The 14040-nt window shown below is 43.1% G+C and overlaps 1 protein-coding gene across 1 annotated transcript in view; it reads left to right on the plus strand.

The window, feature by feature from the left end:
* Window positions 1–8660: 8660 nt before the first annotated feature.
* The window catches only part of ACTR3 (actin related protein 3), a 28196-nt gene continuing 22816 nt past the window's right edge, over window positions 8661–14040 (plus strand). The window contains exon 1 of the mRNA XM_005487920.4: window positions 8661–8882. Coding sequence (XP_005487977.1) covers window positions 8839–8882 — 44 coding nt within the window. The 5' untranslated portion in view covers window positions 8661–8838. The remainder of the gene's footprint in view (window positions 8883–14040) is intronic.

The following is a 14040-nucleotide window of genomic DNA, read 5'->3' on the forward strand; positions in this document are numbered from 1 at the left end:
TGAACATTACTTGCAAATATTAGCTAGTAATAAAATTACAGATGAGTAAAACAACTCGTTTGGGGAACTTGCCATCACTTACTTCAGTCTCTTTACTCTGCTGATTTATAACAGGAAAGAAAACAGGAAGCTTAATTGGCAATGGGATTTCCCAGACTGAAAATTATTAAATTGCTATCACTCAATTATTTTCGGTAGATGAGTTGTGATCATTAATTGTAATAAAAAGGACAATTTAAAAAACCATTTGCAAGCCCATTCAAGCAAACCAAAAAGTAAATGGAAAGTAAACCTTTTGGAAGTGTTCTGAATTACTGAATTAGCATGCCATTGAGAGAAATCATATGTAGGAGTGGATTGCACGTGTAATGTTCATGCATGTTGACAACCAGAGAGCCATTTGAACACCAGGGCTGGCAGAAATGCATGTGTGAGCATGAATACCTGCCCTGCTGGAGATGTGAGCCAAAAACACCAAACAGGCCTTAACAGAGAGCCAAAAGTGAGTTTTATTTACACTGAATATCCCCATGAAAGCAACTCTTTTAAAGGGCAAGTCAAGCAGTTCTCTCAGCTCAAGTCCAACCAGATGGAGCTGCTGATAATGTGAACCTGCATGTTCAGAACACAGAACAGATTTTTACATTTGTGCTTCTGCACATTCCTGGGTGAATAATCACAATGATTCAGGGAGGCACATTGCAACATAAGGTGGTATTCAAAGGGAATGGAAGCATTGCCCAATATGGCAACTGGGAACTGATCCCTTGCTGGGAATGCAGAATGCTCCAGAGAGGGCAGGGGTTCTCCTGGGAAGGGCCTGAGGCAAAGGAATCAATGTCCCACGTGGATGAGCAAGGGAGACCTCCTGTGTATATGTGGTTCTGTACAGAGAGCCCACAAATGGATTAAACTGGAAGCTGCTCTGCAGGGAAACACAGGAGGGAGAGTTTTGTTTTTTACATCTTCTAATTTTAACACCACTGGTCTTCTCAGTGCAGATGTGTCGCAGACATCTTTTTGTGAAAATCCTTTCTTAGGATTTTTTCTGCTGAAGCTGAGAAGTTTCAGCAACAAAATGTAAACAATGATTATCTGCTGCTGTGGAATGCAACAGGTCCATCTGTCATTGGCCCATCTTGGGTGTTTATAATTAATGGCCAATCAAGATGGAGTTATCTTGGACAGAGTCTGGGAGAGCTGCCTTTTGTTATCATTCTTTTCTTTTCTATTCTTAGCTAGCCTTCTGAGGAAACCTTTCCTTCTATTTCTTTCTAGTATAGTTATAATGTAATATATATATATATATATATATATACACATATATAATAAAGTAATAAATCAAGCCTTCTGAACATGGAGTCAACATTCTTGTCTCTTCCCTCATCCAAGAACCTCTGTGAACACTGTCACACAGATGCTCTTAAACTGCACCAAAAATGAAATTTTATCAGGTGAGGAATTGCATGGGCAGAGCTACTGGTTTGGGGCCTTGCTGGTGCATTATTTTTAGACCAAAAGGTTTCAAAGTGTATTGTTCATAAAGGTCAAGTGTGTTGGCTTGTTAGGATGGCACACCAAACTGAGCAGGCGTGTAGTGCTGCAAATAGAGATTTTAATGCCCCTATTCTCACATTAAGGACTAACATAATTAATATAATCTGTTTGTCTAGAAGATTTTGCCCAATTTACATATTCATTAGCATAATTTACCAGAGCGATTGCTTTTAATACTGTTTTTTAAAGCAGCAGAGTGAGAGAAACACTTTGATACAATGTGTTAGTTTTGATATATTTTTGATACTGGACCTGTGAAGCTCACATCATTAAAAATTGGCTGTGGCCTTCTTCAAAGACATCCACATGATCCTTACAGTGTCAGACACAGCACTGCAGAGCCGCAAAACAGCTTTTATACTTTTTTGTGATTCATTAAGGTATTATTTCAGGAAAGTTTCCTACAGTCTTTGAGCAGGACAAGCAATTTTACAGAAATGAGCTAACAGTTTCTCTGTATACTACCAAACAGAAACAATAAACCCTGTGTGGAGGCACTCAGCATTCAGAAATATTGCTTTGAAATTGTTTCCATTTCGTATGCAAGCAGAATTGTCACTAGAAATAGATTGAGTTATACACTTATCGAAGAACAGAGTATTTTTAAAGTGTTCCACTGCTGACTAACTTAAGTGGCATTGTATATTGTTTCTAAATAAATCATACATCCTAATAAGAAACTTGGACTGCAGATAGCTGTGATAATTGAAAAAGATGCTGCACGAGCTGTTCATTGCCTTCCCCCAGCTCTGGTGGAGGGAACGTTCCCTGTTCTGTGAGAGAACATTCCCCATCCTCCTAGAAAGAAGGCAGCCAAGTAATTTAACCCATCAGAAAGAGTATTTTTAGTTCTGTTCCATTTTGTCTAGAGACAATTGGAGAGTGCTCATCCATGCTTCACTGATAGAACTGTGGATGCTATAATATCCAGATGACTGATACCTTATATTCAAGCAGCACCCTGCTACATCCAGAGGAGGACACCTGTCCATGTGAGTTCCAAATTCTCCTCCTAGCCCTCCTCTCCTCCCTGCATTATCTTACAGTAAATACAATAAGAGTAAAGTGGCACAATGACCATAGATGTGATGTAAAGACCTTATCACATCTATTGTCTTCTGAAAGCTAATCTGAGGAGTCAACAGTTTGGGTCAGCTGAAGAGAATATGTTTTTATCAAAAGTCACACACCAAGGAGAAATCCAAACACATAAAATATGAGGGTTTCTAAACAATCCTCTTATGAAAAGTCATTTAGAATGAGAGGTCAAATATTAGCAGCCAAACCCTCTCAACAGTTGATAAGTAACAGTGAAAGCCAGAAAAATGTCTCAGAACAGAAACCCATTTGTTTACCTGTCACACATTCAATTATTTGCAGTTTCAAGTGGGTAGGTAGCAAAAAAAAAACCCTATGGTGCCACTGCACTCTCTGATTCTTCGTGCTACTTCTTTTGTGAAATGACCCACTAGGTTCACCTTGATCCTCTTTTCCAATCCAGTTTTCCTTGCTGTGGTACTTGAAACTGTTTTAAGGCTCAGTTTTGCCCCTGTGGACTTCTGTGCTCTGCTGAAAAGCTCACATAACACTTAAACACCTGCTAAACTGCAAACTGATGACATATTGGTTTTATTGAAAAAAAAAAATAAAGGACCACTAAATTAAAAATGGTGATTTTACATAAATTTTCGAGTTATCATGGCTTTTACTCAAATTAATATTCATGACACAATGAGAGTGGAAGCTGATGCAGGTCAGGCATACACAGCTGTGATTGATTCAGGTTCTCAGTTCAGTTGAAGTGCATAAGTCACATGAAAAAGGCAGCATCCACATTTGTTCCAGCCAAGGAAGTAAATAGGTGCAACAGAGAACACATAATAATGTTTCAATTACACAAGGAAGCCCAGATTTTCTGATCATGGGCAAACTATGCACTGCTACTCCTTGGCTCCAGGTGTGCCTGTGTGGAGCCTGTGCAGTACAGGTGCAACTCCAGGACAGAGGTTTGTGCTCTGCTTTTCAGTTGGAGGGATTCTGCTGCCATCCTTCTGCCAGTTCACTTTCAGTGGCAATATAAGGATTAAGAAGTTATGAGAAAGAACAGAATAACAGCATGCAGATAGCTAATTTTGAATAGAAAAGCAAGCTGTAAATAGGAATGCAGTTTCCCTCAACTTTTGCAGATTTTGCATCAGCCCAGACCATCAAGTTCTTAAGACATCATATTTTCATCAAATTATTTTTCTAGATTTGTCTTTTGATACACAATTTGCTGTTATTCCTACCAAATAAAATGGGCAATAGTGGTGTTACCATCTCAATAGTCCAAGGACATAAACAGGCCCTGATTTATAAGTTTCTCTATTCCTTACACACCTTGTTTTAGTGTACCAAGAATTATAGCTGGGTTTTTTCCCATCCTTCATTTAGAAAAAATATGGACTAATTATATTTTGAAAGTTAATGGTTTTAGTGTATCTACATTGAACTCTTGGCGAGCAGCCACATCAAATGAGTTCTTGGTAATTTGCCATGACTTCACCATGTGCAGCTCCATGAAATTACATGCCTCCCATATGGCTGTTGCTATAGCTATGCCAAAATCAACCAATTACACAGTAATCTTGCTTGTGGCCCTTCTTGGAGGAAATCTACACACATCCTTTATCTGGGTAGATAAAATGTTTTGGGTATTTTTAGTTCTCTGTAGCATTCTCTCAACTACTGGAAAACTTATTTATATTAAAATACTCAGAACATGACGGTTAAGTGATTAAGCAGTGTACTTTATAATAAATATTTAACAATAAAGGAATATTGTCTAATGGATAACCTAGACATGATTTTTCTTGGCTGTTTCTCTAACTTGTATTGTCATGTTTAGCTGGGTTTAAGGGCTGTTCAGTGTGATGCACTGGATATTAAGGTGCCTTTTAAATTCAGTTTATACCAATCTGAATGGCAACATGCTGACCCAGGCATCAGATTCTCAGCCCTCCTGGGCATTTCCAAAATCCTTCCACTCCTGGAACTTCCTTTTAGCTTTTTTTTTTTTTTTGCTTTCCTCTTGCACTTTACCACACTTCCCAGGCCTGGATCTATATATGGATTCACAGCGTTGTTCTTTCTGTATGTTCAAGGGCAGGCCATTAACTGCATGAAAACCATCCAGAGTGAGCAGGATGCTGAAAAGCTTCCCACACAGCTTAGCAAGGGATTTGTAATGCTTTTGTCTAGGTACACATCTCTTCAGGCTGAGGTACTTGTGTGAAATTTTAATTCTTAGCGTTGCTGTAGCTGGTAAACCATACAAAACATCTTAGAAAACTGTGGAGCCCCACGACTGATTTGTACAACACTTGCAGAAAGCTGTCTGCAAATTCCTTCTGTCTGCAAATTCCTTCCCTCTGAATCAAACTGTTAGACTGCATCTCTGTTTACCTGTTGATTAATAGAAACACTTTCCTCCTGACTTTAATCCTCTCATTCCTTATCCATTTGTATTCATCTGCATTCCCTTGCTCTGTGTTTACATTGCAAACTGCCTTGAGGCAGATGGCAACAGAAGAGGGATGCTCTGCAATGGTAATTACTTCTGTTAGCATGGATGTTTAGGAGAAGATCACCTGCAATCCAAGTGTGCTTACAAACTTGGACTTGGTGCATCATTGAAGGATGCTGTTGCTGGATTATTTGTGCTGTGTAGGATTTCACAGAATCATACAGGTTGGAAAAGACCTCTAAGGCCAGCCCAGCACCACCATGCTCACAGCTAAACCATGTCCCCAAGTGCCACATCCATGTGCTTTTTCAACACTTCCAGAGATGGTACCAGATAAAGGCAATTCAGGCTTTTGTTCATTCCCATTCCATTGGCAAGATTGAGAATATAAGACATTTCTTCTGCACGTCAGAAATTTCATTTATGGTACATCCTGAAACAATAAAAAGCTTTTCATAACACAGGAACTGACTTCTGGCCAAATAAGGATGAAAAGATTCAGAAAATTACACCATGAAAAGAGACTGTAGGCTTTTCTATTGCTCTTGTACTGAAAAGTTGGAAGTAAAAGTTGGAAACTCTTTCCATGAAATAAATATACCAATCAGCACAGCAATCCTGCTGGATCTAGCTGGATTTCAGCTTTAAAAGCTCAATTTTGTAATTTAAGCACAAGACTTCTGTGCTAAAAATATCCACCAAGATAATCTAGATGCCAATGCATAAAACTACAAAAGGCCTATACAGAAATCATTTTTGAAATTTAGATTGATCTATTTGAATTTGGATGAGTTAATATATCAAACTTGTGTTTATGGTCCAACAATATGAGATATTATTACTTAAAGAGAAATCTTGCCCCTTTATTTTATTGGGCTGGTGCCTTAGTCCACAGCCATCTGAAAACTGCATCTGGCAAGGCTAATAAAATGAAACAGGAGATCTCATGGCCTGGGTCTTTCAACCCCTTCCCTGGCAAAACTGTGATTCATCTGGCACCTTAATAATGAGAGAAATCCTATGCTTTTTGGTCCTCAAATGTAAATTCCACTGTAATTCAGTAAATGAAAATGCACCAGCACTGCTCTTTTTCAATGTCATTCTTCATGCAGACTCAGGAAGAACACACACTGATAGCAAGAGATTGCAAAGGAGTTGCTAAACAGAGTTGTTTCACTTTCCATATGACCTGAAGCACTTTTCTGTTCTGCTCAAGCCTTTTGTTCTGCTCAGTGCCACACCATTTCCCAGAAAACACTTGTACTCACAGGGAGGAAAAGATAAATTCAGCACCGGGATATTTTCTGGAGAGTGCATTACACTAAGTGCTTTTGGGTGTGATTTAAAGTTTTATAGTGAAATGATGCTGCTGCTAGCAGAAAGTCTCCAGCACACTATTACAGCCACTCTACTCTCTGTCCTTTGCCTTTGCTATTAAGGTTAATAAGACTAATCAGGAGCATTATTTGGAAATATTAGGTAATAAAGGCTGGCCAGCTATGGAACACTAAGAATTGGTCTGTTTAAATTTCACTGCAGCCTGTTAAATTAACTCTGGTCCTGAGCCCCTCTGTGCTGTATGGCCTGGCCAGGACCTGCCAGCTCCATCCTTTCCACATGCCTCAGGTTTTTGGATCTTGTTTTGTGCTCCTCTGGGAGGATACTTTAACTCCAGCAGCTGGAGCCCAGAGCTGCTCTCTCATTCTGTGATTCCATCTACCAGATGCAGCAGTTGAACCTGCTGCACATATAACCCTGACTTCCATGTAATAAAACTGAGAGGAGAGTGAAAAGTCCACATGGTAGTTTATATCCTGACTGTATTTATTTTAGATAAATATTTACTTATGCACACGTAGCAGCACATACGAAGGAAAGGGCTATTTGCACTTACTCTGAAAAGCTTTCAGAGATATCCATCTTTAATATTCTAGCTCAGCACAGCTCACAAGCTACACAATATCCTGCAGAAATCCCTTTCATTATCTGTAAATTGTCTCATAATGTTCTAGTGATAATTTGCTTTGACATTAAAATAGAAATGTTAATATTCTCAATATCTCCTTTCCTTGCTTATGTTCCTCAGGAAGATCTGGCAGCCCACAGAAGCCAGATGGTGACTTGAACTTCCCAAAAGAACTGCTGCTACTGAAAGGGATGGTTTTGCTCTCTCCTCTCTCATCCTGAAGGGCATGTACCTAGTCCTTCCTTTGCTTTGGCACTCTAGTCTATCCTTCCAGTCAAAAAAGGCAAAGAGGCTATTAATTAGAGATAGCTGAAATCAGGTGAGGAGAACATGCTTGAAGAAGGAAGCAGGACTACTGTGAGAATACTTGGAGGATTCCCTAAGGGACACAGGGCCACCTGCAGCCACACAGCTCCAAGGTGAAGTCAGAATGTCAGAGCAGGACCAGGAGCAGTGTGGAGGCTTCCAGAGGGACAAGGCAAGTCTCATATCAAGACAGCAAGCAAGGCTAAGTCAGCACAGACCTACAGCTAAGCTCAGACAAAATCTGAAGGGCCAGAGCTGAGCTTAACTGGATCTCCAGTTCTCTGGGACAAGGACTGTGGGGTGGAGACGCTTGGTGATGGTTATTAGAGCCATTAAGATCCATTAGTGCACACTGACAATTACTCATTTTGATCTACTACTAAGTTTGTTCACTGCTTGACATCCTATTATACCATGAAGCTGACATCTCATTGCCAAGGGAGGAGCAGCAAGCAAAGGACTAAAAATACGTGAAATACCCAATATGAGAAGTAAGATACTTCAAAAAAAACCCAAAAAATAGTGTATGGCTGCAGTACAACACAGGGCAAGGACTGGGCCAGACCTGGTGTGCTCAGCACGCTGTCCTTCAAAGCCTGAAGGGTTGTGGAAAGCGAAAAGAGAGGGAAAGAGAAAAGCACAGACTATATTATGTCCACCTGAGCACCTGATGCCACAGCGCATTGTGTCCTGCCCTTTTGGGGACAAAGATGATAGGGTGAGGCTGTCACATCTCTCTTACAAGGAGGGACTGCAGGAGCTGGGCCTGTTTAGTCTAGAGAAGACTGAGAGGGGGACCTCATTATTGCATATAATTATCCCAAACACAGATGTCAAGAGGATGGTGTCAGACTCGTTTCAGTGACAGGATGAAGAGCACTGGCCAAAGTTTCACCTCAGCATGAAGAAGAATTTCTTTACATCAAAGGTGGCAGAGCCCTGCAATAGCAGTCTGGGGAGGGTGTGGAGTGTCCCACACTGGAGACATTCCGAGCCCACCTGGATGCATTCCCGTGTCACTGCTCCAGGTGACCCTGCCTAGGGATGGGGCATGGACCGAATGACCTCTACAGGTCCCTTCCAACCCTAACAGTTCTGTGGAGGTGGTGGAGCCACATCCCTGGAGGTGTTTAAGGAAAGCCTGGATGTGGCACATGCTCGGTTTGACACGGTGCTGTTCAGTCACCGGTCAGACCCAGTGACCTCGGGGGTATTTTCCAGCCCCTACTGACCCCGTGCTATATCGGCGATAACCAGCGACCAAGCAGCTCCCGCCACTCTGAGGGCGCTGCGCCGCTCCGCCCGACAGGCGAGGCCGCGCCACCGCACGTCACGGGGCGGGGCGGGTCAGCCATCTTGGGCTCGCCGGGCAGCGAGCTAGCGGGCGGGGGTGGAGGCAGTGCCCGCCCTGCGGAAGTCCCTCGGTGCCGCCGAGCGCAGCCCGTCGAGCCCCGCCGGAGCCCAGGGCTGCCCGCCGTCCCTAGCACCGCCGCTACCGACCAGCATGGCAGGGCGGCTCCCGGCCTGCGTGGTGGACTGCGGCACGGGGTGAGACACGGCCGCTGACAGCTCGGGGCCGCCCGGGGCGGGGCCGGGCGGGTTCCGCCGCCGATGCTGCTGCAGATGGCGGCGGGGGTCGGGCTGCCGGACCGGGCGGCCGCGCCCGAGCCGCCGCGGGGCCGGTGCTGGGAGGGATGGGCTGGGCCGGGCTGGGCCGGGGGGAGCATCCAGCCGCCTTCCCTTCCCCGCCCTTCGCTCTCCGCGTCCCGGCGCGGCCCCGCTCGCTGCTCTCGGGCCGCCCGGGGCCGGTCGGGGCCGCCCCCATCGGTCCCGGGCCGGGGTGCGGGACCTTGTGCGGCTGCGGGGCCGGGGGAGGCGAGCGGGGACGCGACTCCCGCGGTTCCCCAGAGCCCCTGGGAGCCCCGGCTCGGGGGAGTGCCGCTCTGCCCGGCGCCGCCTGGGGGGATCGTGTGTATTTATTTTTTATTTTAATGTGCGGATAATGTCATTTATTCTGTGCTACTTCTCTCTGTGGAAGAAAAAAAACCCCTCCCCTTCCATCGAGCAGGCGCAGAGGAACTTCCTTAGTTTTGTCAAAGCCTCTTCCTGCTTTCGGGCTTTTATACCTTATAAGGCATTTTCAGTGTCAAACCTGAACCAAATCCGCTTTGGAAACGCTTCTTTTTCGTTCAGCAGCTGCCGGGCGGCGGAGGGGACGCGGTGCCAGGGGTCCCCGGCAGCGGGAGCGCTGCGGGAGGAGGCCGCGGGGAGCCGGGCCGGCCCTTGCGGGGCTCCGGGGCCGGGCAGGGCGGCGGGGCCGGCGGGAAGCGGGACCGGGCGGCTCCGCGGGGCCCTCACGGCGGCGGCAGCAGCGCTGGGGAAGCGCGGACAGCGCTGCCGCCCGCGGGGCCCTCGGGAAGAGGAAACGGCTCCGTGGGGCCGCGGTTTTTCACGGGAAGGGAAAGCACTGCTGGGTTTTCAAAGCTCTTTAGCTACCGCTGATGGCATGCTGCCTCTTTAGCTCGTTTTTACTTTTGCTTCATGTCTCATCCCTCTTGCTAAAAATAAAGTTTTCAGTGAGTAGTCTTCATCTGCTCTGTAGATGCAGATATTTATCACACTTTCTTGAAATTGTGTGTTCTTCTACAACCTAAACACTTGTTTCTGAAAGCACATGCTCATCATCCCTTCAAGAGAATCTGTTTGGTGTAGGGCATCAATAAATCTTTAGGAAGAGCAGGTATATGTATGTGTGTGTCTGATGTCTGCATGTCTAACAGTTGTATGAAGAAGTCATTCCTGTAGTGAAAGCAGAATTAAACCTTGAGTTCTGTGGGATGGAGGACAGGTAGTGCAGTGGAAATGAGGGTGTGTAGCTGAGTGAACAGAAGTATATGTGAATTTAACATGTGTATATGTGCTGTTTGTCTTTCAGAGCAAAAGATCTCTAACTGCTCTTCCACATGCCACCAGAGGCTTTTTCCCATCCCACATGTTTGTGTATCACCAGTAGTCCCATTAAAGGCAATAATTATGTCTTTATAGGTTTGTAAAGTGCAGGTTATGACCACTGGATTAGAAATTTGCTTGAGGCTTTCAGCAGTGCCCTGCAGGAGCAGCATGCAAGCTCAGAGCTGTGTAAGAAATAACTTTGTGATGTGAGAGATGTACCAAGGGACATGAGTGTTAAAGCAAATGTTCCTGGGGAAGATGTGTGCAAGTACACCATTAATCAACCTCACTTCAGATGATGTACTCTGTAATGTTCTTGAATATGATGTTAGCCAAGTCTTGCTCCTGTTTATTTATTTCCCTACAAATCTTGAAAAAATGTTCTAAGATGCTGTTTTGTTGTGCACCATATTTTTTTTTAATGCAGCCTAGCCTATTTTACTCTCCAGGCTTTTAATTTTGGGTACATTTCATCATCCAAGGTTGTTTTTCCATAAAATTCTGCTTCAAGAAAATGAGGCAAACATTTGTAGCACTGTAAAGATTACAGGGTGTTGGAGTGGTTTGAATTCAATCATTTAAGTAGACAAAAATGCAAAGCGGTGAATTTACAAAGGAAATATATGCTGGTTGAGATGAGTAAGAAACAGCTGGGTAAAAGTGCAGTGTGTTATGATAGCATGATCATGCTCTTGGCCTTTATTTTTTATTTGGTGTAGCCCTCCCGGTCCATCTAATTTTTTTGTGTGAGAGCACAAACTGTGTCAGCCCTGTGCTCAGTGCAGGTCAGCTGAGGTTCCAGTGTTCTGTCCTGTCTGCCAAAATGACAGAAAGCAGACAAATTAAATATAGCCCCCATAAAGAGGAAAAGAGGCTTTGAAAATGGAGCCAAAACAGAAAGGGTGAAAGGAACTGCCTTGCTTAGAACAGGCTTCAAATGTGCACTGGTTTTCCAGTAAGGAGGCATTTTTAGAGGAAAGGGTTGATAGTTTGTAATCTCAGGAGAATTGACCTCAATCAGCAAAAGGGCAGGTGTAGAAGTGGTATTGAAGAGTGTTTTCCTATGTCTTGTGCTTGTAGCCACAGTTCAATTTATCTAAGTGTTAAATTTGGGGTATTTTTTAATGTGTGTGTGCATTTTTGCTAGCTAAGACAGAGGGATGAGAAAAGCAGCAGAGTTGGGCTTTCAGCATCAGCCTGCACAGATTATAGAAATGATAAGGACTTCTTCCAAAGCATAAAGAGACAAAAAACACAGAAGAGATTGGGGAAATAATATGATGACTGTTGTTTGATGTTTTAACAGCTCAGTCAAACTTTTTAGAGGTCATCTAAGTACATGTCATACAGCTGGAGCTGGGAAATGGGTTTAATCAGTGGCATGGCAATCAGATGCAGCTGAAATTCTTCCAGTGTTACATTTGTACCCTGAAATTTGCATTCTTTGCTTAAGCAAACTTGATACCTAGAAAATAGGTAATTGATAGCTAGTAAGGGCAAGTAAATACTTGTGGTTTTAGAAGCTGCTTGTCTGAAGCACTATCCTTTTATTTGTACATGATATGAAAAATCTGAAGAGCCCAGTTAAACATAACTGTTAAACCCAGTATTATTTATTTCTAGAATTGATAGCCTTGTCTAGTTTAGTTTTAAGTATATTGTCTGTTGGGTAATCTGTAGAACAACACCAAGGACCTTATTGTCAGGAAGTTTTTGTCCATGTTGGTAGTGAATTTGACTTCACTTGGCTGCTGAGAGCCCCTCTCTTTCTCTCCACAAGAGATAGGGACCAGGTCCATGACCAATGAGCTATGAAGTAGCACCTGTGTGCTGTTCTGTTTATATCCTTCAAACATGGGCAAATTTTTGATTTTCCTGAAGTCAGTAGATATGCTGGAAATGAGACTTACTTCATACTTGATGTATCTAAGAATTACATTCATTTTAAAACAAAAATTAAAAATAGAAAAATGAGATGGAGTTCTTCCCATAAAGTATGTGAACAACATACCAAAGAAAGGAAAAGGCTGTTAGTCATTTTTTAATCACAGTAGGCTGCAGTTTTTTGCTCTGTGCCTTTTGGGTGTTTGAATTGTTCTTGCTGCCTCTTGCACAGGCGAGCACAGCGCTGCCTGCGAGTCATGATTAAAAGCTCTTCCTACGCCACTTTGGAATTCAGCTTGATTAGGTTGACAAGTAGATTTTAACTGTGTCTTTCTGTGTGAGTGCACTTTTTTCCTTCAGTGTGACTTGTATAACACTGAATTAGCTCATTTGGGGTGGCAGATAATTGCAAGTGTTCAAATTAATGGCTCTTCAGCTGAGCTGCAGTTAGTGGCTATGCAACTACTGCACTTCTAAAATGAGAACTTAATTATAGCACTGAAAGGGATTTACAGGATATTATTTGTATTTTCTGTACCTGAGCTTTGTTTTCTGCAGGTTTGTGTGCCATTTTTCAGTGGCTGCCAGGTGGATCCATTCAATACTTGATTGTCAGTGGTCACCAGCTTCTCTAATGTACCCAGGAGTCTTTTGTTGGGAGGGCCATGTCTGGTGGTAACCTTTTTCTTGAGTAAACTGGTTATATGGTTGTGTGGAAAAAACCCAACCTGTTGTCATGGATCTTGTTTTCTGCCTCCTCCTATGCCAAGCATTTTATTTCCCTTTTTTATTTCCCATCCACAGGTTGCAAAAAGTGATGTATTTTTTTAACTTCTTTCTCGCATACTAGGGGTGAATGAAAGGTTTTAGGGATGACTGGAGAAAGATTTCCTGTTCTTGATGGGAACTCAGGATTTCTTGGCCACCTGGCAGTCTGGGATCCCTCTGAGCTGAGAGCCAGGAGCATTGAGGCTGCTCAGGATTTCCAGGGTTTCTTGATGTTGAGTTGCAAGCTGCTCTTTGGAATGAGTCACATCCATCTCTGAGAGTTTCTTGGCTGTTCAGTCTCTCTAACCAGTGCTGTGAATGAAGGAAGAGTAAATTTGGGCACACAGAACCTCAGGGAAGCAGAAGCTGGCTGGAGTGAGCTTTGCTTTGGGAAAATTCTCTACAAGCCCTACTGCTCTAGTTAATCTTCGTGCAGCACCTCTACAGCTCTTAAGGAGAGCACAGTGTGTATGGGTTCAGTGTTTTCTGATGTGATAAGGCATGACAGGATAATGTAATTCTGTTTCTCTTCTGGGTTTTGACCTGAGAGTGTAAATGAGTACAAGATCCATGAATAGCAATAATCTTCCATAGACAGCAAAATCTGTGAGGTGAGAAATCCAGTGCTATAAAATCAAGGTAGGGGAAATCAGTCTGTTTTGTGAGCTCTTGAACTTTTTACTATCTTATACTGTGCCTTGAAATTATTTTCCTTTCCTAATGTTCCAGGCTTGGTTTATTTCTGCAGATTTTTCCAAGTCTAACTTATGTTTAGTGTAAAGATTTCAGCACCATGATATTTTTGCAGCTTATACTTCAACTGGATATTTTGTCATGACCTTTATGGGCTTCAGTCTTCATGAAAATTTTCTCTTTTGGGCTGTATTTTCTCTGTATTGTGTCATCCCAGAAGTAATTTTTCAATATGGAAAGCATGGAAAAAATATTTCCTTGATTGCATTTGGAAAAAATCCTCTTCCAGGGTTTTAAGAGTATCTTTTACTTGCCAGTGGCTGAAGTGTGGTTAAGGAGGGAGGGGGAAATGTCTCATCCTTCACGCGGAAAAAGGAATTGAACTAGGTTAAAAATTGATTTAATACAT

The sequence above is a fragment of the Zonotrichia albicollis genome, chromosome 10 (genome assembly GCF_047830755.1).
Source record: "Zonotrichia albicollis isolate bZonAlb1 chromosome 10, bZonAlb1.hap1, whole genome shotgun sequence".
Taxonomy (NCBI): Eukaryota; Metazoa; Chordata; class Aves; order Passeriformes; family Passerellidae; genus Zonotrichia; species Zonotrichia albicollis.